At 50.1% G+C, this 22,022-nt stretch overlaps 1 protein-coding gene across 3 annotated transcripts; it reads right to left on the reverse strand.

Moving 5' to 3' along the window:
• Positions 1 to 137: 137 nt before the first annotated feature.
• Positions 138 to 22,022, reverse strand: PAN2 (poly(A) specific ribonuclease subunit PAN2). 3 transcript variants are annotated; one of them, XM_084758480.1, is made up of 26 exons: positions 20,367 to 22,022; positions 19,388 to 19,787; positions 15,234 to 15,403; positions 15,021 to 15,141; positions 14,853 to 14,930; positions 14,298 to 14,565; positions 12,917 to 13,259; positions 12,648 to 12,744; positions 9,395 to 9,514; positions 9,106 to 9,225; positions 8,617 to 8,745; positions 8,288 to 8,487; positions 8,056 to 8,192; positions 7,813 to 7,967; positions 7,448 to 7,546; positions 7,249 to 7,322; positions 7,003 to 7,150; positions 6,520 to 6,660; positions 6,334 to 6,393; positions 5,415 to 5,505; positions 3,597 to 3,754; positions 3,377 to 3,520; positions 3,099 to 3,278; positions 2,474 to 2,567; positions 1,309 to 1,506; positions 138 to 778 (listed from the first exon to the last, which is right to left on the reverse strand). In XM_084758480.1, the coding sequence occupies exons 2-26, from the start codon at positions 19,667 to 19,669 to the stop codon at positions 744 to 746; spliced, it is 3,642 nt and encodes a 1,213-aa protein (XP_084614606.1). In that variant the 5' UTR covers positions 19,670 to 19,787; positions 20,367 to 22,022; the 3' UTR covers positions 138 to 743. The 3 variants fall into 3 exon arrangements, with proteins under 3 accessions (XP_084614606.1, XP_084614608.1, XP_084614607.1); XM_084758482.1 differs by having other exon boundaries at positions 7,861 to 7,967; positions 8,056 to 8,189; positions 20,367 to 22,019; XM_084758481.1 differs by having other exon boundaries at positions 7,861 to 7,967; positions 20,367 to 22,018.

Below are 22,022 nucleotides of genomic sequence, written 5' to 3' on the forward strand. Positions count from 1 at the left end.
GGCGGATCGCTGTGAGTTCGAGGCCAGCCTGGTCTACAAAGTGAGTCCAGGACAGCCAAGGCTACACAGAGAAACCCTGTCTTGAAAAACCAAAACAAAGAAAGGAAGACAGAAGCCAAAGAACCTCACACTGGCTATTTTCTAAATGAGATAAAAAATATCTTTATTTTATAAAACATGCTGTTTTAAGCAAAAATTTTTTAAAAAATAAAACAAAACTCAAGGTAGAATGTATGGAAGACAGACATGTCTCAGCTGTGGGCAGGAACGAAGGCAGGAGCTCAGCTTCCTCCACACTGGTTTGATTGGCCCATTGAGATCTTGCATGCTGGTCCATCCAGCCATCATCTCTCAAGCAGCTGGACCTGCGAGCTGTTCGGATCTCTTGCTGTACCCTGTCACTGTCCAGGACTTCAGCCCTCTGGCTGGCTAGGAACTGAGCGTTCTGATTCTAGGAGCTCTTCTGTTTAGGTATTAGTCACCCAGGATATTTATTGAGCGTATCAATAACTTTCCACCTGGGTGAATTTGGGCTTTGTTCTGGCCCCTGTTTTGCAGAGGATAAGGGGACTCTGGCTTCTAGGACCTTTGCAACAGTTTTGCTGCTGTCCAGTTCTATTAATAGCACCATCTGTGGACCCTGCGCAGATCCAGTTCTGGAAGTGGACAGGGAAAAGCCAACTTGAGAAGCCACCCCTCAGTTCTGGAGACAGAACACTGAAAGGAAGGGGTTAGGTCACAGGTCAAAGGGCCAGCACTGAGGAGAAGACAGCTGCATCTGTTAAGAAACAAACAACAGTGAAACAAAGGGTGAACAGAGAACGCATCGGGGCATTTCCTATGAAGAAAGAACCTGAGGACGGAGGGCACAGCACACGTTTCCCTCAGACAGGACGGAGGAGGTGGCACGCATCTCTCTCAGACAATCTAGAATTAGGACAGCGCCTTTAGAAAGTATCTCCCAGAGCTGGGCATGGTGGCTCAATGCCTGTAACCCCAGCATTCAGGAGGCAGAGGTAGGTAGATCTCTGTGAGTTCGAGGCCAACCTGGTCTACAGAGGGAGTCCAGGACAGCCAAGGCTACACCACACAGAAACCCTGTCTTGAAAAACCAAAAAAAAAAAAAAAAAAAAAAAAAAAAAAAAAAGCAAGCCAGTCAATCAGTCTCACTGACTGTTGGACTGTCAGCTGCCTCATGACTAGAAGATGGGGGAGCGCTGCTGTACTCACTAAGATGGCGCTGCAGCCTCTCCGTGCCATCAACCCTCCCCAGCCCAGCTCCGCTCCCTCCCCTCAGCCCAGCCTTACTCTTGGGACTTGTCTGGCTCTCAGGCTCAGGCACCTTCCAGTCCATCTTCCGGCCCTTCTCATAAAGACCCTTGAGCACCTTGTGGAAGGACTCGGGCTCAGTACCGTTCTTGCTTAGCTCCAGATACTTCCGGTAGAGCTGAAGGGCTGTGCGGGCATCCTCGATACTGTCATGGGTCTCACTTTGGATCTTCAGGTCTGGGGTAAATACAACATGTACGGACCTCACAACAAAGGTACCCCATTTCCATCCTGACACCAAGAAAACTCCCATGCAGACTCCCAGTCCTGAGGACAACATTCCCTTATTTTGTGTGTGTTCAATGCTTGGCCTGTGTTTAGTATGTGCTGTGTGGGTGTACATGGTAACCATGGAGGTCAGGAGGAGTCAGATGGCCTGAAACTGAAGTTAGAGATGGTTGTGAGGCACCACACAGGTACTGGGAACCGAACCTGGGTCTTCCACAAGAGCAACAGGTGCTCCTAACCACTGAGCCAACTCTTCAGCCCCAGAAAATGCCTTAAGTTAGTGACAGTAGCTGAAACTGTTAGCCCCGCCCCCCCCAAATTGTAACTCTTAAGTTGAGAAACCACTAACTATTCTTTATTCCTAAATGTTTCCTAGTCTGTTTTTGTTGCAGGGTTTTGGGCTTTTGTTGCCCCTGCTGTTCAGACAGCTGTCCTATGGTTCCCAGGCTGGCTTCAATCTTCTGTATCTGGAAGCATCAGCCGCCTTGTACTTTTTTTTTTTTTTTAAGACAAGGTTTTTTTGTAGCCCAGACTGGGCTTGACTCATTATGTAGCTGAGACTAACCTTAAACTTGTGTTTCTTCTGTGTCTACCTCCTGAGTTATGACTAGAAGGAGGCATGTACTGCCAGGTCCAGTTTCTTGTTTTGTTTGTTGGTTTTTTGGGACAGGGTTTCTCTGTGTAGTCTTAGCTGTCCTGGACTAACTTTGTAGACCAGGCTGGCCTTGAACTCACAGCAATCCATCTGCCTCTGCTTCCCTAGGGCTGGGGTTACAGGCGTGTGCCACCATGCCCAGATTTTTTAGTAGGTCCAGTTTCATGTGGTCCTGGGGTCCACCAACCAAGCCACACCCTCTACCCCTAATGTTTTTCTTCTTAATCAGGACTACAGGGCATACACGGTAGAGCAGCTCACCTAAAAAATACCAGGCAAGAAATCTTAGAGAAATCATTCTTTTTCGGGGCATGTGGAACAGGTAGACTGTGTCAAGAACTTGGTCCTTGGGCACCTGGCAGGGATCAAAACAGAAGCCATAAGGTAGATGTCCCATTCTCTGAATTCAGATATGCATCCAAAGAAGCCTATCCTCCAAAGTCACAGTAAATCCTAGGCCAGCAAGGTGGCTCAGCAGGTAAAGGCATTTGCCACAAGGCCTGACCACCTGAGTTCAATCAGCTTCCACAAGTGAGTTGCCCTCTACACGTGAAACGTGGTACTTAGAGGATGCATGTATGAGCACACACACACACTAAATAGACGCAATTTTGTTTTTTAAAATATAAAGGAGGGTTATAGGAGCAGGCTAGGTGGGAAGAAGGCTATATACTGTGGAGGTAAAAGTGACAGGCATGGTAGTGCACGCCTTTAATCCCAACACTCAGGAGGGGACGTGGACCTCTGTGAGTCTGAGTCCAGCCTGCTCAACATAACTGGTTATAGAGCAGCCAGAGCTACACAGTGAGACCCTGTGTCAAACCAAACCAAAGGAATCCAAAACAAACAAAGGACAACAGCACTCCTGAGTAAGCCCCGCCCTAACCATGAGGTTGATAACCCGGAAGTCCTTCTGCAGACCATGACCCACAAACTTGACTCCAATATCAATGAGAAAACGAAGCTTCAGGTAGGTAGACTTGAGAGTTGTGAGGTGCTTGGAGGAAATTTTGGCATCAAGGTCTCCGGGCTTTATCCCCGAGTACTGAGTCAAGTAGTCTACAACCTAGGAGCAGAGAAACGACAAATCACCGCCCGAGAAGGCGCGGCCTCTTCCTGCCACTCTTCCCAGGGTTCTGTTCAAGCACCTTCAGCTCCTCCTACCTGCTCCTGGGTAGAGATGTAGTCATCAATGAAGGGGATGCCCTCATTCGGGCCTTGGCCCCGAACACAGGTGATCCTTGCTACTGACATCTGGCTTGGTTTAATGGTAGACTTGGTTCCATCACTGCGTAACTCAGCTTCTTCCTATGGCACAAGAGTCAGTATGGACACCAGAGAAATACAGTTCCTGATATCCTCAGAGTCCTTCTGCTTTGCTTACCTCATTAAGAGTGACAAACTCGGCGTCGAGGCCCACCAGGTCCCCGACCTGGGGCATCTCACTCAGCATCAGTGGGATGAAGGTGGTGTGTGTTTTCCGCTGCTTCCGTGCCAGTGAGGCTTCTGCCAGCAGCACACTAGCCTCAATAGGGTTCTTGACTAGAAGGAGAATGCAGACAAGGCTGGGGCTAGGGAAATGGGGGGGAGACCCCAGGATGGCTGCTCAGAGGCTGTCCTTCTGCACTCTGCTCTCCTGATGACCAAAGTAGTTGGGAGAAAGGAGTGTACCTGGGCTGGCAAGACGGTCAGCAGGTAGACACTCACTGCCACATCTGATACCCCAAGATTGGCCACATCTGACACCCCAAGATTGGCCACATCTGACACCCCAAGATTGGCCACATCTGATACCCCAAGATTGGTCCCCAGTATCACAAGGAGGAGGAGAAGGAGCTACTCCCACAAGCTCCTGTGATGTCCACATTCATGCTGTGGTACACATGCTAATGTGCACACACACAGTAAATTAAGCTGTAATAAAAATATTTTAAAGCGACTATATCTGATAGACAGCATAGCAGATCAAATTAGAAAATTATCAAGGAATAGACCAAAAAAAAGATAGAAATGGTGGAAAAGAGAGAATAAAATTCTCACTTTGTCCCAGCACTTGGGAGGCAGAGGCAGGCAAATAAGTCTCTTGTGAGTTCGAGGCCAGCCTGGTCTACAGAGTAAGTTCCAGGACAGCTAGAGCTGTTACACAGAGAAACCCTGTCTCAAAAAACCAAAAAAAAAAAAAAAAAAAAAAAAAAAAGAAAAAAAAAAAGAAAGAAAAGATTCTCACTTTGAATCTTGGCTTACAACATCCAGAGAAACAAAGCTGTAAGGAAACCACTGTTGAAAGGCACCAAACTGCTATGTCTGAAGGGGCTCGTCCCCACAGGAAGATATCTGTTTGAGGACCGTGATGAGGACTAGGGCCAGCTCAGTGGCTCAGTGGCTCCTAAGCCTGACAACCTGAGTTTGGTGTCTAGAATAAACGTGGAGGGGAGAACTGATGCCACGAAGTTGTCCTTTGGTCTCTAGACACACACACACACACACACACACACACACACACACACACACACACACACACACACTAACAAATGGTATTTAAAAACAGATACCCTAAGCTGGGCGTGGTGGCGCAAGCCTTTAATCCCAGCACTTAGGAGGCAGAGGTAAGCGGATCGCTGTGAATTCCAGGCCAGCCTGGTGTACAAAGTCAGTCCAGGACAGCCAAGGCTACACAGAGAAATCCTGTCTCAAAAAAATAAAAAAATAAAAAATAAAATAAAATAAAAACAGATACCCTATGCGGTTGTTCTCATTCAAACCACCATAGGTGGATAAAAATGTTTAGAGTAAAAATCACAACCTGTGCCATTTTTATCAAACTTCCTCCCTCCTTCTTCACTCCACCCTCACAATTTCCAGCTTCAAACTCAATTAATTAGTTAATTTTGTCTTATTCTATGAAATGGGTCTTACTTTATAGCCCAGGTTGGTTTTGAACTACGTAGGCCAAGTCATCCTTGGCCTAGAGACCGTATGTGGTCTCTTGAGTGCTGGGATTTGAGGCATGAACCACTCCCACTGCGCCCCCCATAACCCCCAGCCAGCTTCTAAACTAAGATCTATCTGGTCAGCAGGACTTTCTCTGGCATCCCTGGAAGTAGTAGCACCTATTACCAATCCTGAATACAAAGCTATCCCCAGGCTTTCTCTTGAGTGCAGCCTAAACTGTCTAGTCTTTGGGCCACTCCAGGTCACTCACTGTTCAGGTTGTATCTGGAATTGAGATTCCTTTTGACATAATACAGGATAGCAGGTACTTTCCAGTTCATGTCAAACTGCACAGCTTCATACTAGAGGAGGCAGAACACAAGGCTAGAGGGTAGCTCAGTGCTGAAATGCTTGCCTGTCATGCATAAAACCCTGGGTGTAATCCTGGGCACTGCCTCACTCTCTGAAAAGGAACCAGCCAGCCAACCCTGCATCCTATCTAACGATGTATCTCATTCCTTTTCCTCAATCAGATGGAGGCCAGGACCCAGGTGCTCTCCCCCAACCCCCCAACTCCCACCACCCCCACAGGGTTTCTCTGTGTAGCCCTGGCTGTCCTGGACTCACTCTGCAGACCAGGCTAGCCTTGAACTCAGAGCGACCCACCTGCCTCTGCCTCCCAAGTGCTAGGATTAAAGTGTGTGTGTGTGTGTGTGTGTGTGTGTGTGTGTGTGTGTGTGTGTGTGTGTTTCCCAACTCTCCTGATGCCATTTATTTCCAAAGCTTCTCTCCTCCCAGCATGAACCTTCCATAGGGGCCCAAGAATGAGGACACTAACCAAGATGGGTAGATGAAGGGGGAATGGGGCTGTAATCCTGCCCTCTAGGGGCTGAGGCAGAAGATCACAAGTTCAAGGGTACCATAGGCTGCACAATAAATTCAAGATCAATCTGAGGCACACAACAACAACCCTCTGCATGTTTCCCCAAAAGAAACAAAGGTAGAAGCCGGGCGTGGTGGCGCACACCTGTAATCCCAGCAGAGGCGGAGGCAGGCGGGTCGCTGTGAGTTCGAGCCCAGCCTGGTCTACAAAGTGAATCCAGAACAGCCAAGGCTACAGAACAACCCTGTCTCGAAAAACAACAACGACGACGAGAAGGAAAGGGGCTGCAGCACGTGCCCTGACTCACCTTGTCAATAGGCTCAATGAGGAAGTCATTGAAGAGGTACCACTGCTGGTGAGTCACGCCCTGTGCACATAAGGAAGCAGGCTGATAGTGACAGCTGGCTGTCCACTTGCTAGGTGTACAGGGACAGCCCTGGGACTGCACCCCAGCCACCCCCGCAATGTTCCCTCCCTGTATCGGTTCACTCACCTCCTTGCGCTGGTGGTAGGTCTCCCCGACTTTAATATGAGCCACCAAGCTGCCCCCTGTGCGCGAGTCCAGGATGTGCACCACAGTAGCCATCAGGTCATACACACAGACGCCGTGCTCCTCTGCCCTGGCTGGACCCCACTGTGAGGGACAGGGGACCCAGGCTGCTAAGCTAAGTGTGACGACTGGGGTTTGGGATAAGGGATGGGGAGAAAGGACAGCGGGCAGCATGTCCTGGGAAGGGGGAGCCAGGGTAAGCAATCTCCATCTTCGGCCATGTATGACTTCCCAACCCTCAACATGAATCATTATTCTGGGAAAGCGCACAATTGGCAAATATACATTTTATTCCTTTCCTTTCTCCTCTAAGCTCCTCACCCTTTGCCCTGCCTTACCTCTGACCCCACCTTGACTCCCTCATCCCCTTGCCCTGCCTCACCTCCAACTGGCCCCACGTACACCCCCCTCACTTCTGCAAACCACCTGCATCTCGTGCTCCTCAGGCCAGTTGCAGACGTCCAGTCCTTTGTTCTTGGTCATCTTCATGCGGATGGAAAATGGAAGCCAGACATTTTTCAGTTCCTCGATGGAGGAGCAGCACAGAGAGCCGTCTGCGCCCCGCAGCTCCTTCCTGTTAGACAGAAGCTAGGGCTGTGCTCAGAAGGCATAGCCAGCCCACAGGAAGCACCAAGGACTTCCACCAGTGGACAGCTCTAAGACGGCACCTACCGATGATCCGCCAGTGCAAACTCCTTGTTCTTAATTTCTCCACTGTATTTCTTTGCTGCTATTTTGAAGGCAAACTGAGTATAAAGGAAAAACATCAATATTCCTTAAGAACATAGTCATATATAGAAATACCACAAAGAATGAGAATAATCTCACTCGAGAACGCCTCAAAAGCCCTGATTTCAGTCTTGGTCACTACCTCAGCTTGTAGTCTCCAGAAATCAGCCTCCTTCGAGCTGTTCACTTCACAGTTGATGACAAGAATGTCTGGCAGGTGTCGGATGTTGCGGGTTTGAATCTGAGGAAATGAGACAAGAAAGGCAGAGACCACGCCTTTAATCCCAGCGCTCGGGAGGCAGAGGCAGGGGAATCGCTGTGAGTTTGAGGCCAGCCTGGTCTACAAAGTGAGTTCAGGACAGCCAAGGCTACACAGAGAAACCCTGTCTCGAAAAACAAAAACAAAAACAAAAAGGCAGAGTCCACAAAGAAACCTAGACAAGATCATTGAAACTGGAGTTCTCCCACGCCCACAGCCCATGGATCCCTGCAAGTCTGCGGGAGCACCTCAGGCAGAGCGTGGAGGAGTGCTCTGAGGCAGGCCAGCCTCCTCACCGTGGGCTGGTACCTCTCGCAGCTGTCACACCAGGCCTGTGTGTTCTGCTCCAGGCACACACTTCGCTTCAGCACCTGAGCAAAGTCGTAGTTCTTCCCGGTTTTATCTGAGGAGAAACTCAACCCTTCACTCCAAGCTCTCCCCTCTCCCCACAGCCCCCCACAAACAGCTGCAGGGTGTACCACAGATGCTACCCTCAGGGTAGGAGAGTGTGAAGAGCAGGGTGGATGAGGCTCGCACGGTCTCGCTGCCACAGCGGCACAGGCTGCAGTTCTCCATCTCACAGCTAAACAGCTGCCCGATGATGGAGTCCCCTGATGAACAGAAACTGCTGAGAGTGGAGAGGGCGACAGACGTGGTGAGTGTCAGGAGACCCTCTGGGTCCAGGGCCTGCATTGGTGGCCTTACCCCAGTCCAGTGCCATACCTGCCCCCAGCACCTCGGTAAGCCTGCGGTATGTCCAGCCCCTGCATGTCCTGGTGCAGCTGCGTGAGGATGAAGCGGTTCCACCTCTGGATGAGCCTGGCCAGATTGCCCTTGCCCGACGCCTCATCGGAGTCCGCGAGGATGAGACCCAGAGCTGAGGCCTCAGGAATGGTTCGGAACGCTCGGAGAAAATTACTGCCCTGGAAGAGGGTTACGTCGGTGGCGAAGGGTTATTTCCTCTTGTGTGCCATTTGCACAGCAATGCCCTTTTCAACTATCCGCCTTCTACCCCTTGTCGCTTTAAGTGTCCCGGGCCTCTGAGGACTGACCTGACAAGGATCGCCACGGGAGAGGTCCAGCATGTGGAAGAGGAAGCCGAGCTCACATGCCAGGCAGAACTCCTTCTGGCAAAGGTGGTTCTGGATTAGACAGCGAACGGGCTCCAGGAAGTAGAGCACCTGGAGGGAAGAGCAGGAGAGCTGGTGCGGGGAACTGGGGGGAGAGACGGGGTTCCGTAAGCCACTGGAGTGCAAGGCGCGACTCCACTGATGCAGACAACACACGAGGGCACGCGGTAATGAGGCCAAGGTACAGGGGCCGGACTAAGGCGGCCTAGAGAGAGTACAGCAGGGGTAGCCAGGCGCGGTGGGGCACGCCTTTAATCCCAGCACTTGGGAGGCAGAAGCAGGGGGACTGCTGTGAGTTTGAGGCCAGCCTGGTCTACAGAGCAAGCCTAGGACGGCCAAGACAACACAGAGAAACCTGCCTTGTGAGTACCGGGCAGGAGGCGTGCTCAGGCCCGGAAGAGGCGGCCTTACCTGGATCATGCAGTTGCAGTAGGCATTGGGGATGTGGGGCTCTAAGCCAGCAAACAGAGTCTTATTGTAGTGCTTGAAGTCAAAGTCTTCCAGCCCCAGCTTGGAGTACTTGATGGTCACCTACGGCACGGACAGTGAAGAGAGTGAGGCAGAGGCCCGCAGCAGCACCTTCTCCCGAACCCGCCTCCCTCCCACGCCAGCTGCAGAGGAAGGAACTGACCGGGCTCGTTATTTTCCAAACGGCACTCTTCCCGCACACCCCCACCCCCTAATGCAGCACCCCCAGCACCTTTCGGTATTTCTTAGAAACCATGTGGAGATGTGGCTCCTCTTCTCGTCCTATTGGTGACTCCGTGACTTGGCTGAAGTTGTCAAATTCATTGTCTGAGTCCTTTAGTCGATAGGGAATCTAGAGTTTGTTTTCATTGAGAGAGGGTGGAGGGCACTGTTGGATGTCTTCAGCAGCTTAGGCTCCTCCTTCTTTTTGAGACAGGGTTTCTCTGTGTAACAGCTCTGGCTGTCCTGGAACTTGTTCTGTAGTCCAGGCTGGCCTCGAACTCACAGAGATCCACCTACCTCTGCCTCCCAAGTGCTGGGATTAAGGCATGTGCCACCACTACCTGGCCACCCTTCTTTTTCTTTTCTGTTGTTTTTTGTTTGTTTTGAGACAGGGTCTTACTACATAACTCTGGATGGCCTGAAATTCAGTATGTAAACCAGGCTAGCCTCAACTCCTACCTTTGCCTCTTATGTGCTGGAATTAAAGGCATATGCCATCACACCTGATACTGTTTTGGGGGGTTTTTGTTTTGTTTTTGCTTTTGAGACAGGGTCTTTTGTTTTGTTTTGTTTTTTCGAGACAGGGTTTCTCTGTGTATCCTTGGCTGTCCTGGACTCTCTTTGTAGACCAGGCTGGCCTCAAACTCAGAGACCTGCCTGCCTCTGCCTCCCAAGTGCTGGGAGAGGCAGGGTCTTTTTTTTTTTTTTTTTTTTTTTTGGTTTTTCGAGACAGGGTTTTTCTATGTAGCCTTGGCTGTCCTCGACTCGTTTTGTAGACCAGGCTGGCCTCGAACTCACAGCTATCCGCCTGCCTCTGCCTCCTGAGTGCAGGGATTAAAGGCATGCGCCACCACGCCCGGCGAGAGGCAGGGTCTTATGTAGCCAAAAAAACCCTTAAACTGTCCAGCCACCCAGGGCTGGGTTTACAAGTTTGCCACCTCAACCAGTGCACACTTATTCCTTCCTTTCTGTTTATTTTTAAACTTTATTTCAACATAACTATGGTTACAGAAATATGTTCACATTAGTTAATGGAATGAAATTAAGTTTAATTTGTACATGGTTTATGATTTTAAAAAACTAACAACCCTGCCATCTAGTTTATTTTTATCTATGACAAACATAGATAAAAGGTCTTCCTTAGAAAAAGAACATATATTACACTATAAAAGATTATAAAATTGGGGGCAGAGTTCAGACCCAAGATCAATGCCCAGATCTCAAGGTGTCTGGAGAACCAATTCATAATAGTCCTCCTTTGACCTCCTTGAGTGCTTGTCACACATGCAAGCCTACACTCACTCACGCGCACGTGCACATACACACTCATACATACACTTTTTTTTTTTTTTTGGTTTCTCGAGACAGGGTTTCTCTGTAGCCTCGAACTCACAGTGATCCACCTGCCTCTGCCTCCCAAGTGCTGGGATTAAAGGTGTGCACCACCACACCCGGCTCATACACATGTTCTTACAAACATATCACTCACACCATATGCAGTCACACACAGTTTCATATGCCATAGTCACACACTCACACATCATACAAAGTCACACACACACACATCACAGTCATGCACATATCCATACATCATATGTAGTCACACTCACACACATCATAGACAGTCACACACACATATCACAGTCACACACATATACTCACACACATCATATATACACAAACCAGAAACACACTCAGGCACACCCACACCCACATCATACACAGTCACACACACACATCATATATACACAAACCCACACACATCATATACATCCACACTCACTCACACTCCACACGTCAAACACATACATATAACAATATATGTGTGTGTGCATATATATACTTAAAAATTTGTTTTTGATTTATTAGGTTTTCGAGATAGGGTTTCTCTGTGTAGTCCTGGCTGGCCTGGACTCGCTTTGTAGACCAGGCTGGCCTCAAACTCACAGAGATTCATCTGCCTCTGCCTTTTTTTTTTTTCCTATACAAGGTTTCTCTGTGTAGCCTCAGCTGTCCTAGAACTCACTCTGGCCTCCAACTCAGTGATCTGCCTGCCTCTGCCTCCTGAGTGCTGGGATTGAAGGTGTACACCACCATCCAGCTAATAATAAAAAAATTTTTTGTTTGTTTTTGTTGTTTTTTGATACAGGGTTTCTCTGTGTAGCCTTGGCTGCCCTGGACTCACTCTGTAGAACAGGCTGGCCTCAAACTCATAGCAATGCCTCCTGAGTGCTGGAATTAAAGGCATGTGCCAACATACCCAGCCGATACTTTTTTTTTGGTTTTTTGAGACAAGGTTTCCCTGTGTAGCCTTGGCCGTAGACTCACTTTGTAGACCAGGCTGGCCTCGAACTCACAGCGATCTGCCTGCCTCTTGCCTATAAAATGTTTTAAATTAATTTTAAGGGGCTAGAGAGCTGGTCCAGCAGCTAAGAGCACCCTCTGCAACCTCCAGAGGACCTGGGTTCAAATCCCAGCACCCACATGGCAGTTCACAACAATCTTTAACTCTAGTTCAGGGGATCTAATGCCCTAACACAGATATATATTCAGGCAAAACATCAATAAATACAGATTTTTTTTCGAGACACGGTTTCTCTGTGTAGCCCTGGCTGTCTTAGACTCACTTTGTAGACCAGGCTGGCCTCGAACTCACAGTGATCCACCTGCCTCTGCCTCCCAAGTGCTGGGATTAAAGGCATGAGCCACCACGCCCGGCTAGAATTTTTTTTTAAATAATCTTTTTTTTTTTTTTTTGTGGTTTTTTGAGACAAGATTTGACTGTGTAGCTTTGGCTGTCCTGGGCTTGCTTTTATAGACCAGGCTGGTCTTGAACTCAGTAATCCGCCTGCCTCTGCTGGGATTAAAGGCGTGTGCCACTACGCCTGGCAATAGTATTAATTGCCTTCCTAAGGCTCTCTATGACAGGCCTGCTGTGTTCCCCCTCCACAGCTACCTACATCCTCACGACCCACTAGCTCCCCACTCGGCTGTGCTGTTCTTACCTGCTGCAGCCTAGGGTAACAGCTCCCCTCTGAGAAGCCCTGGCACAGAACGCTCACAACATTCTTTTGGCATTTAACAACAAGATATTATTTCTGATGGGACTAGGGTCTTATCTTCAACCAAATAACTGTCCTAAGAGATAAAACCTGATCATCTGTCTCAGACGTAACAAGCATAGTACCCTGACTTCTGCACACATCCTCCAAACAAAGACTAGTAAAGGGTAAGAGAATGCAGGAGGCGCCCTCTGAACACACCTGATTGCGCAGCCTGGTGCGAGGGTTGGGCGCATAGCCAATGAAGCCCACTTTCTTCATGGTTCGAAGAATTTCTGCATCCACAGGTGGTGCTCGCCTGTAATCAGTGTGGTTCTAGGCTTGAGGGCCATGACAGCCACGCATGCATTTCCCACCCATGGCTCAGAAGGAAGAAAAAGCATTTAAGGCAGACAGAAGTAACAGGCAGCAGACGATATCAGGCTAACAGGCGTCTGTCACCTCCCCCCACCAGCCCAGCAGAGGACAACCTGGGAGCAGGAGCAGAGTTGGCAGCGGGCCAGTCGGAGAGCAGCGAGTCCGTGGTAAGCGGCACGGGAATGAGCGAAAGAGGCAGCAGGTCCTGACTCCAGTCCAGAGGCGGCAACGAGTCCACAAGACACGGCAAGGCAAATTCCGTCTCTCGGGAGTAGGGGTTGAAGGACGGCTCAGGGGAATCAGTCCAGAGATGCACACAGCCCTCCGAATCCCCAAAGGCCAGCGCCTGTTTGCTGGCTGACACATCAAACGTCATCAGCAGAGGTCCCACAGGATTCACATGGAAGATGTCGGCTGGGTTGGCCAGGCCTGTGGGTTCACAAAACTGACACTGCCCTAGAAAGGAAAAAGCCACAGAGCAGCGGGCCCTGGATGGGAAAGGTAAACAGCCCTTTATGCACTGTTTACCTCTTCTGATACCAGGTGAGACACTAAACAGACATGCACCTCATGTGATCTCATGAATCACAAGTGCTTTCCTCAAGGTATTAGTAAGTTTTATATTTTATTTATTTATTATTTATATAGTGTTCTGCCTGCATGTACACCTACAGGCCAGAAGAGGGCACCAGATCTCATTATAGATGGCTGTAAGTCAGCATGTAGTTGCTGGGAACTGAACTCAGGACCTTTGGAAGCCATATCTCCAGCCCCAGACTTATTTTTTTAATTACCAGTATATATGTGTATCTGGTATACCCACCAGTGCAGGTGCCTGCAGAGGCCAAGAGAGCCTCAGAGCTACTGAAGCCTCCTAATGTCGATGCTGGGGGCTGAACTCAGTCCCCTACTAGACCAGTAATATTCTGAATCACTGAGTTTTGGTGATACAGGAGAGTGAAGCCAGGGCCTAGCACCTTGTGGGCAATCATTCTCTCACTCAGCTGCAGCCCCGTGTTTTTCTTTTTTCTTTTCTTTTCTTTTTTTTGTTTTTTTCTTTTTTTGTTTGAGACAGGGTCTCTCTGTGTAGACTTGTCTGTCTTGGACTCGCTTTGTAGACCAGGCTGCCCTCGAACTCACAGAGCTTCACCTGCCTCTGCCTCCTGAGTGCTGGGATTAAAGGCGTGCGACACCACGCTGCTACTCCGTGTTTCTTTTTTAAGCCAGAGTATCACTATTGCCCAGATTGGTCTTCAGTGTGTTCTGCAGCCCAGGCAGGACTTCAGCCTCTCGGTAAACAGGATTACAGAGCTGTATTGTCTTCTATGTCCCTTTCACCCAAAGAGAAAAGCTCACTTCTAACCAAACCTAAGTGAAGCATGCGAGCCTAGTGGCCAGCCATTTCTTTCCCCAATAAGAGGGACATGGGGCTACCGCTGCTGGGCTGGGCCTCTGCTCGCTGGCCTGTCCCACCCAGGGCCGGGCCCTTCATACCTGACTGGGAGATGATAGCAAGACGGGAAGTGTATGTAGGGATGAAACGCAGGAAGGCAGGATCCACGTGCACTTGAAGTGGCGTGATGGCACGCATCATGCGCAAGTCGTACACCTTGAGGAAACGGTCACAGGCCAGGCCGGTGAGGCGGCTAGAGAAGCCACAGGCGGCCAGCAGGTTGCCATGGACATCGAAGTCTGACAGACTCCCTGAGAAGGCCTCAAATTCGTGCTCCACCTTAAAGCTACGGAGGTCTCGCAGAGACACCTGAGCAAGAGAAACTGTTACTTACCTTCCACTTCTGTGACAGGGAGGGGGCCCTGCTGCCTACTTAATCCCAAGAGTGCCGGCCAGAGAGCACTGAGGCTCTGGGGTACTGTCAGCAAAGGCAGGCAGGGCGGGAAGGCAAGAGCGTACGCTTTGCCACCAAGGCACCTGGCCGTAGGAAACACAGGATCTAAGACATCTCGTACATAGTGTAATGTCTCAGACCCAGACAGGGAAAACAGACCTTAGCGTCTAGTGAGACAGGAGGAGACACGGAACCTGGCTACCTTGCCAGACGTGTGGCCACAGAAGAAGAAGCGATTCGTCTGCCTCATGATGGTGACTCCGGGAATCTCCAGTGCGTACTAGAGAGGAGAGAGAGAAGCCAGTGAGAGGATTCTTCCCACAGACCAAGAACAGAGAAACCCCGCCCCGCCCCGCCCCGCGGCCCATACCTTCTGCGTCTCCTGGACGGTGTTCAGGTCTATCTCCAGGATGTGGCTCTGCAGCCCACCAACAAGCAGAGTGCTGTTGTCAGTCAGGAGGAGACTGTGCATATCCTCACCCTCATCCAGCCTGCGGAGAAGCGCCGACAGGCCAGGGGCTCACCAGCGGCCATGCCACGGCCTTCCCATAACCTTTCCCAGCTCAACGGAAAGGCCACTTACAGATAGTCAAATATGATGAGGCCCCCCCGGGCCGTGTACTTGAGGTTGTTCTTGGTGAGGAAAAGGATTCCATTCTCCAAGCTCTGGATCTGCCTGATGTCATCGCTGCCATTGACCTGAAAGGATGAGTAACGCTCCAAAGCTGGACCAAAAAATGACGTGGCATGGCCCTAGGAGGACAGAGACAACAGACTCGTGAGGGAAGGGGCAGGTCCACCTAGATACTTGCCGGGGACTGTGAGCTTTCCTCACATTGCCTCCTTTCTGTCTAGTGGCCACTGAGACATAAGGCTAGGAACCAGTCAATCTGAGAGATAAAAGCAATGATTATAGTACCTTGTATTAATGCATTACAAATTATTTTTAAAAATTTAAACTTGTGTGCATGTGTGTGTCCCAGACAGGCTTGAAGAGGGCGGCAGATCCTCTGGAGCTAGAGTTACAGACTGCAGACATGCCATGTGGGTGCTGGGACTCTAACCCAGGCCCCTCTTGAAGGGGACAAGTGGTCTTTTTATTTTAATTTTATGAACATTGGTGTCTTGACTGCATGTATGTCTGTGTGAGGGCATCAGATACCCTGGAACAGGTTACATACACTACAGACAGTTGTGAGCTGTCACGTGGGTGCTGGGAATTGAACCCAGGTCCTCTGGAAGAGCAGTCGGTGCTCCTAACCACTGAGCCATCTCTTCAGCCCAGGACACGTAGTCTTTTTTTTTTTTTTTGAGACAGGGTTTCTCTGTGTAGCCTTGGCTGTCCTAGACCCGCTTTGTAGACCAGGCTGGCCTCAAACTCACAGCGATCCACCTGTCTCTGCCTTCCGAGTGCTGGGATTATAGGCGTGCGCCACCACGCCCAGCAGGACACTTAGTCTTAACCAATCCCTGAAGGCCAGAAACATGAGCTTATCCTCCAATGGCCACTTGTTCCATACTTGAAAATTAGAGTGTGTTTTTTTTTGGGGGGGGGGCTCTTGTTTTTTGTTTAAACAACAACAGGATCTCATACAGTTCCGGGTGGCCTGGCACTAGCTATGTAAACCAGAATGAGGATCCTCCGACCTACACCTTCTGAACACTGAGATTAGAACTGGCGTTGCCGGGCGTGGCGGCGCACACCTTTAGTCCCAGCACTCGGGAGGCAGAGGCAGGTGGATCGCTGTGAGCTCAAGGCCAGCCCGGTCTACAATGTGAGTCCAGGACAGCCAGGGGTACACAGAGAAACCCTGTCTCGAAAAAGAGGTTTTTGTTTTAATTACATTTTGTGCTTGAGTACTAGCAATCAAACCTCGGGGCTCACATGTTATGCAAGTGCATGCTTGGCTAAGATACATCTTCAGCCTTTTGGCTTTATTTTGAGATAAGTTCTTGCTACAGACAATTAGCCAGCCTGGCCTGGGCTTTATGCAATGCACCTTGGTTACTCAAGTGCTAAGTGACAATATAGCCATGTGCCACCTTGAATGCCATTTCAATTCTTTTCTTTCTTTCTCCTTTATTATTATTACTTTTTTTTTTTTTGGTTTTGAGACAGCCTTGGCTGTCCTGGAACTCACTTTGTAGAACAGGCTGGACTTAAATTCACAGAAATTCACCTGCCTCTGCCTTCTGAGTACTGGGATTAAAGTTGTAGGCCAACATGCCCAGCCTTGATTTATGGGTTGTGTTACAACACGCTCTGCTGTGGTACCTGGCAGCTGGCTTACTAGTGTGAGAGGGTCGAATATAGCTCAGTGGTAAAACACTTGCCTAGATGTGTGAAATCCTGGGCTAAATACTCAGGCACTGGAAATGCCCAACTTCCCCATACCTTAGGCCTGGACTTTGTATGTGGGGGGAAAGGGTTTGATTCCCAAGGCCTCTGGTACTCCAGGCAAGAGCTTAACACTGACTCACACCCCAACTCATATTCTGTGCTCTGTGCTCTGCCAAAAGAGGAAACGTCAACTGAGTTTGAGTCAAGCCTAATCTAGAGAACAAGTTCCAAGATAGCATGGGCTACACAGAGAAACTTCTCAAAAAAAAAAAAAAAAGACAAATTATTCAGCAACAGAGCTGCCTAGCTAGCCTAATAAACTTTACCTTCTTGTAGCTCCTGCATGCTACACTCACCATTCTACACAGCCATGGGAATGTTTGCCAATATAGCTTTCCCTTCTTCACTTGTTCGGACAGTTTGTGAGACAGGATCTCACACACCACAGGCTGGCTTCAAACTTAGTAAAGTAGCCAAAGACGACCCTGAGCTCCTGAGCTCGTGCCTGTGTCCTGCCAGCCCCAGGACTATAGGCAGGTAGCACCACACCACACACACCTAGTTTCCAAGACTCCGATCAGCTGCACCCTTCGCCCTGGTGGCCCTTTCTAGCTCCGCCCCAGCTCACTAACACTCACAGGTATTTTCCTGTGACATTTTAGGCCGGGGGATCACTTGTTTGTGTGCTTTTCTCCTCGCTCTCTACTGTGAGTTCTGCGAGAGCAAGAACTCTGTTGGGTGGGTGGGTAGGTGGTTTCTGAAACACGGTCTTACTATCTAGTCCAAGCGGGCCTAGAACCTGCCATCCTCCTGCCTCAGGCTACCGAATGTTGCAACCACACTGTCTATGTGTATTCAGTTTTACCCCTGTGCCAAGCACAGCAGTGGACAAGCCTTGCCGAACTGAATACAACAGTGAAAAAATTCATTTCTCCTAATGGACAAACAATTCATACGCCATGAGGTTGTGATTATAACTAAACCAAGGCCTTACAGAAAACATTGGGTTTCATAGCAAATAGTAATACACATTTACAAATGAACACTGATAACTGCTAAGACAGTTATCTAAGAAGAGAAGACAACATAATTCCAGCAGGAATTACACAAAAACATTCATTACGCACAATTACAAACCAGGTATGCGCATGCCTAAAATACTAACACTTTGAGGTTGAGACAAGCCTGCCCCTCGCTCAAAGCCACTGGGCTGCAGAGTCAGTCCCAGCCAGAAAGCCCTACATAGTGAGACCCTGTTTCAAATCCCCAACCCACTCCCAACTCTAAGTGGGCAAAACGCAGCCGTCCATGTGGTGGCATGTGCTTGCAATGAGGCTGACGGATCACTGTGAGTTCAAAACTAGCCTGGTCTACAAAGTGAGCCCAGGCCAGCCAGGGCTACACAAAGAAACCCTGTCTTGAATGAATAAATAAAATAAAGTGGGCAAAACTCTAAAGACTGGCTAGGACTGTACTGGGTATGGGAGACATGTGTGAGTGACCAGTGATGGGTAGAGGTTATCATGACTGCAGCCTGAGCTCGCTGTGAGCCAGCTGTAACCCCAGCACTTGGGACATGCAGGTAGGACTACACTTGATGCCAGCCTGTGTTAGGCACGTATCTCAGTGAGCAGAGCACTTCCCTGCTGCAGTGAAGCCCTGGCTTTCATCCCAGCACCACACGGGCTGAAGATGGTTTGGGTGCATGTACTCCCACACTCAGGAGATAGAGGCAGGAGGATCAGAAACTCAAGATCATCCTTGGCTGTACATAAAGTTCAAGGCCAGCCTGGGCTACAAAGGGAGTCCAAGACAGCCAAGGCTACACAGAGAAACCCTGTCTTAGAGAAAAAAAAAAAAGAAAAAAGAAAAAAAAAAACAGAGTTGGGCGGTGGTGGATCACGCCTTTAATCCCAGCACTCGGGAGACAGAGGTAGGCGGATCGCTGTGAGTTCAAGGCCAGCCTGGTCTACAAAGTGAGTCTAGGACAACCAAGGCTACACAGAGAAACCCTGTCTCGAAAAACCAAAATAAATAAATAAAATAATAAACAACAGTCAGATATGGTGGCACACACACACACAAACTCAGCACTTGGGAGGCAAAAGCAGGATGACTGTGAGTTCTGGGTAAAGCCTGGACTCTACAACAAAACACAACATATACGCAAAACAACGTGAGTGATGGGCAGACTGGCAAAGTGGGATGCCTCAGGATTGATCTCTGGAGCCCAGGTTCCCCAATTCTTTCTCCACTCCCTCCTTCCTGGTTTAAGGGACCGAGCTGACTCTCATCGCTTGAGTTTTGACTCCCTGCATAGGGCCGACCTTGGGCAAAGACCAGACACAGCTTTCTCAAACACCCTTCCAGCCTTCAGAGAGGGGTGTGGTTCTTACCCCATGGCTCCCCACCCACAGCATCTCCTCATGTAAGTCAAAGTGGGAGACAGACACGGGCACTCCCACTTCAGCCACCACGCTGTGCAATTCAGAGTAGACACCTTCCATTATGTGCACTGACTCCTGGACAGGAAGCGCCTCCAAGGCCACCCCCTCCGGGTCCAGCTCCACGTTCTGCAGCAGGTTCGGATTCAGGTGGGCATCCAGGACTGGGTCCAGGGCTGAATGCATAGCTGGGGAAAATTCGGCCAGTCCAGGATCCAGACCGTCAAAGTTCATGACGATAGTGGCCGCTGCTCAGCCCCGAGTCACGCCCTCCCTTGCCAGGACTCCTGCTGACACGCTGACCCAACCTTCAGCAGGACAGCACCAGTGAGCCTAGACTGGGCATCCTGGCCTGCAAGGGAAAGAGGGAGCTCCGTCAGGGGCAGGCCTAGGTTCCGGCAGAATCTTCTAGGTGGCCAAGCCGATGAGGCAGGATCAAAGGGACACGCAGGAGGGGGACCCAGTGTCCCTGGCTGTGCACCTCTACACTTTCTAAGTTCCCTACCACCCCCGCCAAACAACCTACTGCTTGACTTCCCTTTCTCCTGAACCATGGGCTGAAGGGGGCAGGTGGGTATCATGGGGGCTGGAGTCTGTTAGACAGCTCTAAGCCGGTTTCCTAGAATTGGGTGTGAGGGAAAGGGGCAGGGCAGTGAAGGGAGCAAGACAAGTCAGTTTCCCAGAATCCTTTACAGTGTTACCCAGCATTCTCCAGGGGGGGGGGTGTGGGTAACAAGAAGGGCCAGTTACCCACAATCGGGGCGGGGGTAAGGGGGAAGTCATGAAAAACGGGTAGCTACCCAGAATTCTTTGAGCGACCCAGGGAAACTGGTTACCCAGAATTCTCCCCCCAGCGCAGGGGACGGGAGGGGAAGGCCTAGGGCAAAGGTCAGCCGTGTTCCTGGGATGCTTACGGGGAATGGGTCTTTACCAAGATTTCTCCATGGCGGATATTTTGGAGCGCGTGGAATTCAAACGAGTAGGGGGGCAGAGAAAGCGCCGTCAGCTCCGCGGGAAATTCCAGTTTCCCGACTACTCCCCCGCGCCTCGAGCTCAACCTAACGCGAGGCGGACGGCAGATTGGCAGCCATCGCGTCCAATCAGCAGGGGCCGGGAGCTCCGCTCAGCCAATCAGAGCGAGCCAGGTACGGAGGCGGCCTGTGATGCGTGAGCTCCGCGGAAACGGGGCTTACGGAATGCCGCCGGGGACAAACCGAGTCAGGCGCGGATCTGTATGGTGTTTGGGGGAAGAGTCATCCGTTCACTTTTAAGCCTTGTTACGCAAAGTTAACTTTAGACCTGGGAGCCAAACCTTTTCGTCCTCCACTCCAGACCCTTTTCTTGCGGTGCCTCTGACCCGGTGCCCCCGAAACTCACTGGCATTTCCTACGATGACTTCTAGAGATGGAGAAGAAAAAAAGGAAGCGGGAGCCCGGCTTCTAGTTTGGCCCACGTGGCCGCCTTTTCTCTATTTCTAAAGGCATCCATCTGAAATTCCCACTCATGCTCGTATCGTCCCCAAGGGTCCCCGTAATTTTCCCAAGAATCAAGACTCCTAGACTGGCAAATTCCCCGATCCGTGGAGCAGGACCTTGTCCCTCGCGGGGAGCCGGGCAGTAAGTTGAGTCAGCTGAGATGAACGCTACCCACAGTCATTCTGGAGGATTCTTGGCCAGCCTCCCGCTCTGACATCATACCGCCTCGCCTCGCCTCGCCTCGCCTCGTCTGTGTCACCATGTCCCCCAGAGTCGGGGGCATTAGCTGCTGTGCTAAGCTGCTTTGGAATCGGTCCAGTCTTAAGTCGCTCAAACTCAGCTGTTATCACTGGTTTTAAAGGCCACGCACACCTAATGCCCCCGCAATCCCCGGATTTCTTAATGCAGAGGCCAGCGGCCCCCTAAAAGTTCAAGGCCAGCCTAGGCTTCGTCACGTCAAGGAACAAGCCAGCTATGGCTACACAGTGAGGCAGCAAACAGCATAAAGGCCATACTGTGGGGTTACCTGTGGAAGAAATAACTCAGCAATTATAAGCTTTTAAAGCATTCCTTGGGCCAGGCATGGTTTTGCTGACAGTAATCCAGATGTTGAGTCAGGAGAATTAGGAGTTCAAGGCTAGCCTCTGCTACATAGCAAGTTCCTGGCTAGTTAGGGTACATGAGATTGATTCTGTTTCAAAAAACCAAAAGCCAGGCTCGGTGGGGTGGGGAACGCAACACTCAGGAGGCAGAGACATGGACCTCTGTGAGACAGCCTGGTCTACATAATGAATCTCAGGGCAACCCAGGCTACACAGGGAGACCTTGTCTCAAAAATTACCAGCCCCAAATAAAAAAATGTCTTTCTTTTCAAAGAGGTGAAAGAGGCTATCAAGATGGCACAGCAGGTAAGGGTCCTGCTACCAACTGTGAGTGTCAGCAGGTAGATCTCTATAAGTTCGAGGCCAGCCTGGTCTACAAAGCAAGTCTAGGACAGCCGAGGCTACACAGAGAGACCCTGTCTCAAAAAAAACAAACAAACTGTGAGTGTCTGAGCTGCACCTCTGGGACCACATGGTTGGTTGTCTTCACTCACATACTGTGTTACACAC

The sequence above is a fragment of the Acomys minous genome (assembly GCF_964271855.1).
Source record: "Acomys minous genome assembly, chromosome: 15".
Taxonomy (NCBI): Eukaryota; Metazoa; Chordata; class Mammalia; order Rodentia; family Muridae; genus Acomys; species Acomys minous.

Coding starts and splice junctions, on each gene's coding strand:
- PAN2 (XM_084758480.1), bottom strand. CDS start 19,669: ATGAACTTTGACGGTCTGGATCCTGGACTGGCCGAATTTTCCCCAGCT. Junction 7,547..7,812: donor TCCTCCACGCTCTGCCTGAG/GTGCTCCCGCAG, acceptor TCATTTCCTCAG/ATTCAAACCCGCAACATCCG. Junction 3,279..3,376: donor ACATCTCTACCCAGGAGCAG/GTAGGAGGAGCT, acceptor CTCTGCTCCTAG/GTTGTAGACTACTTGACTCA.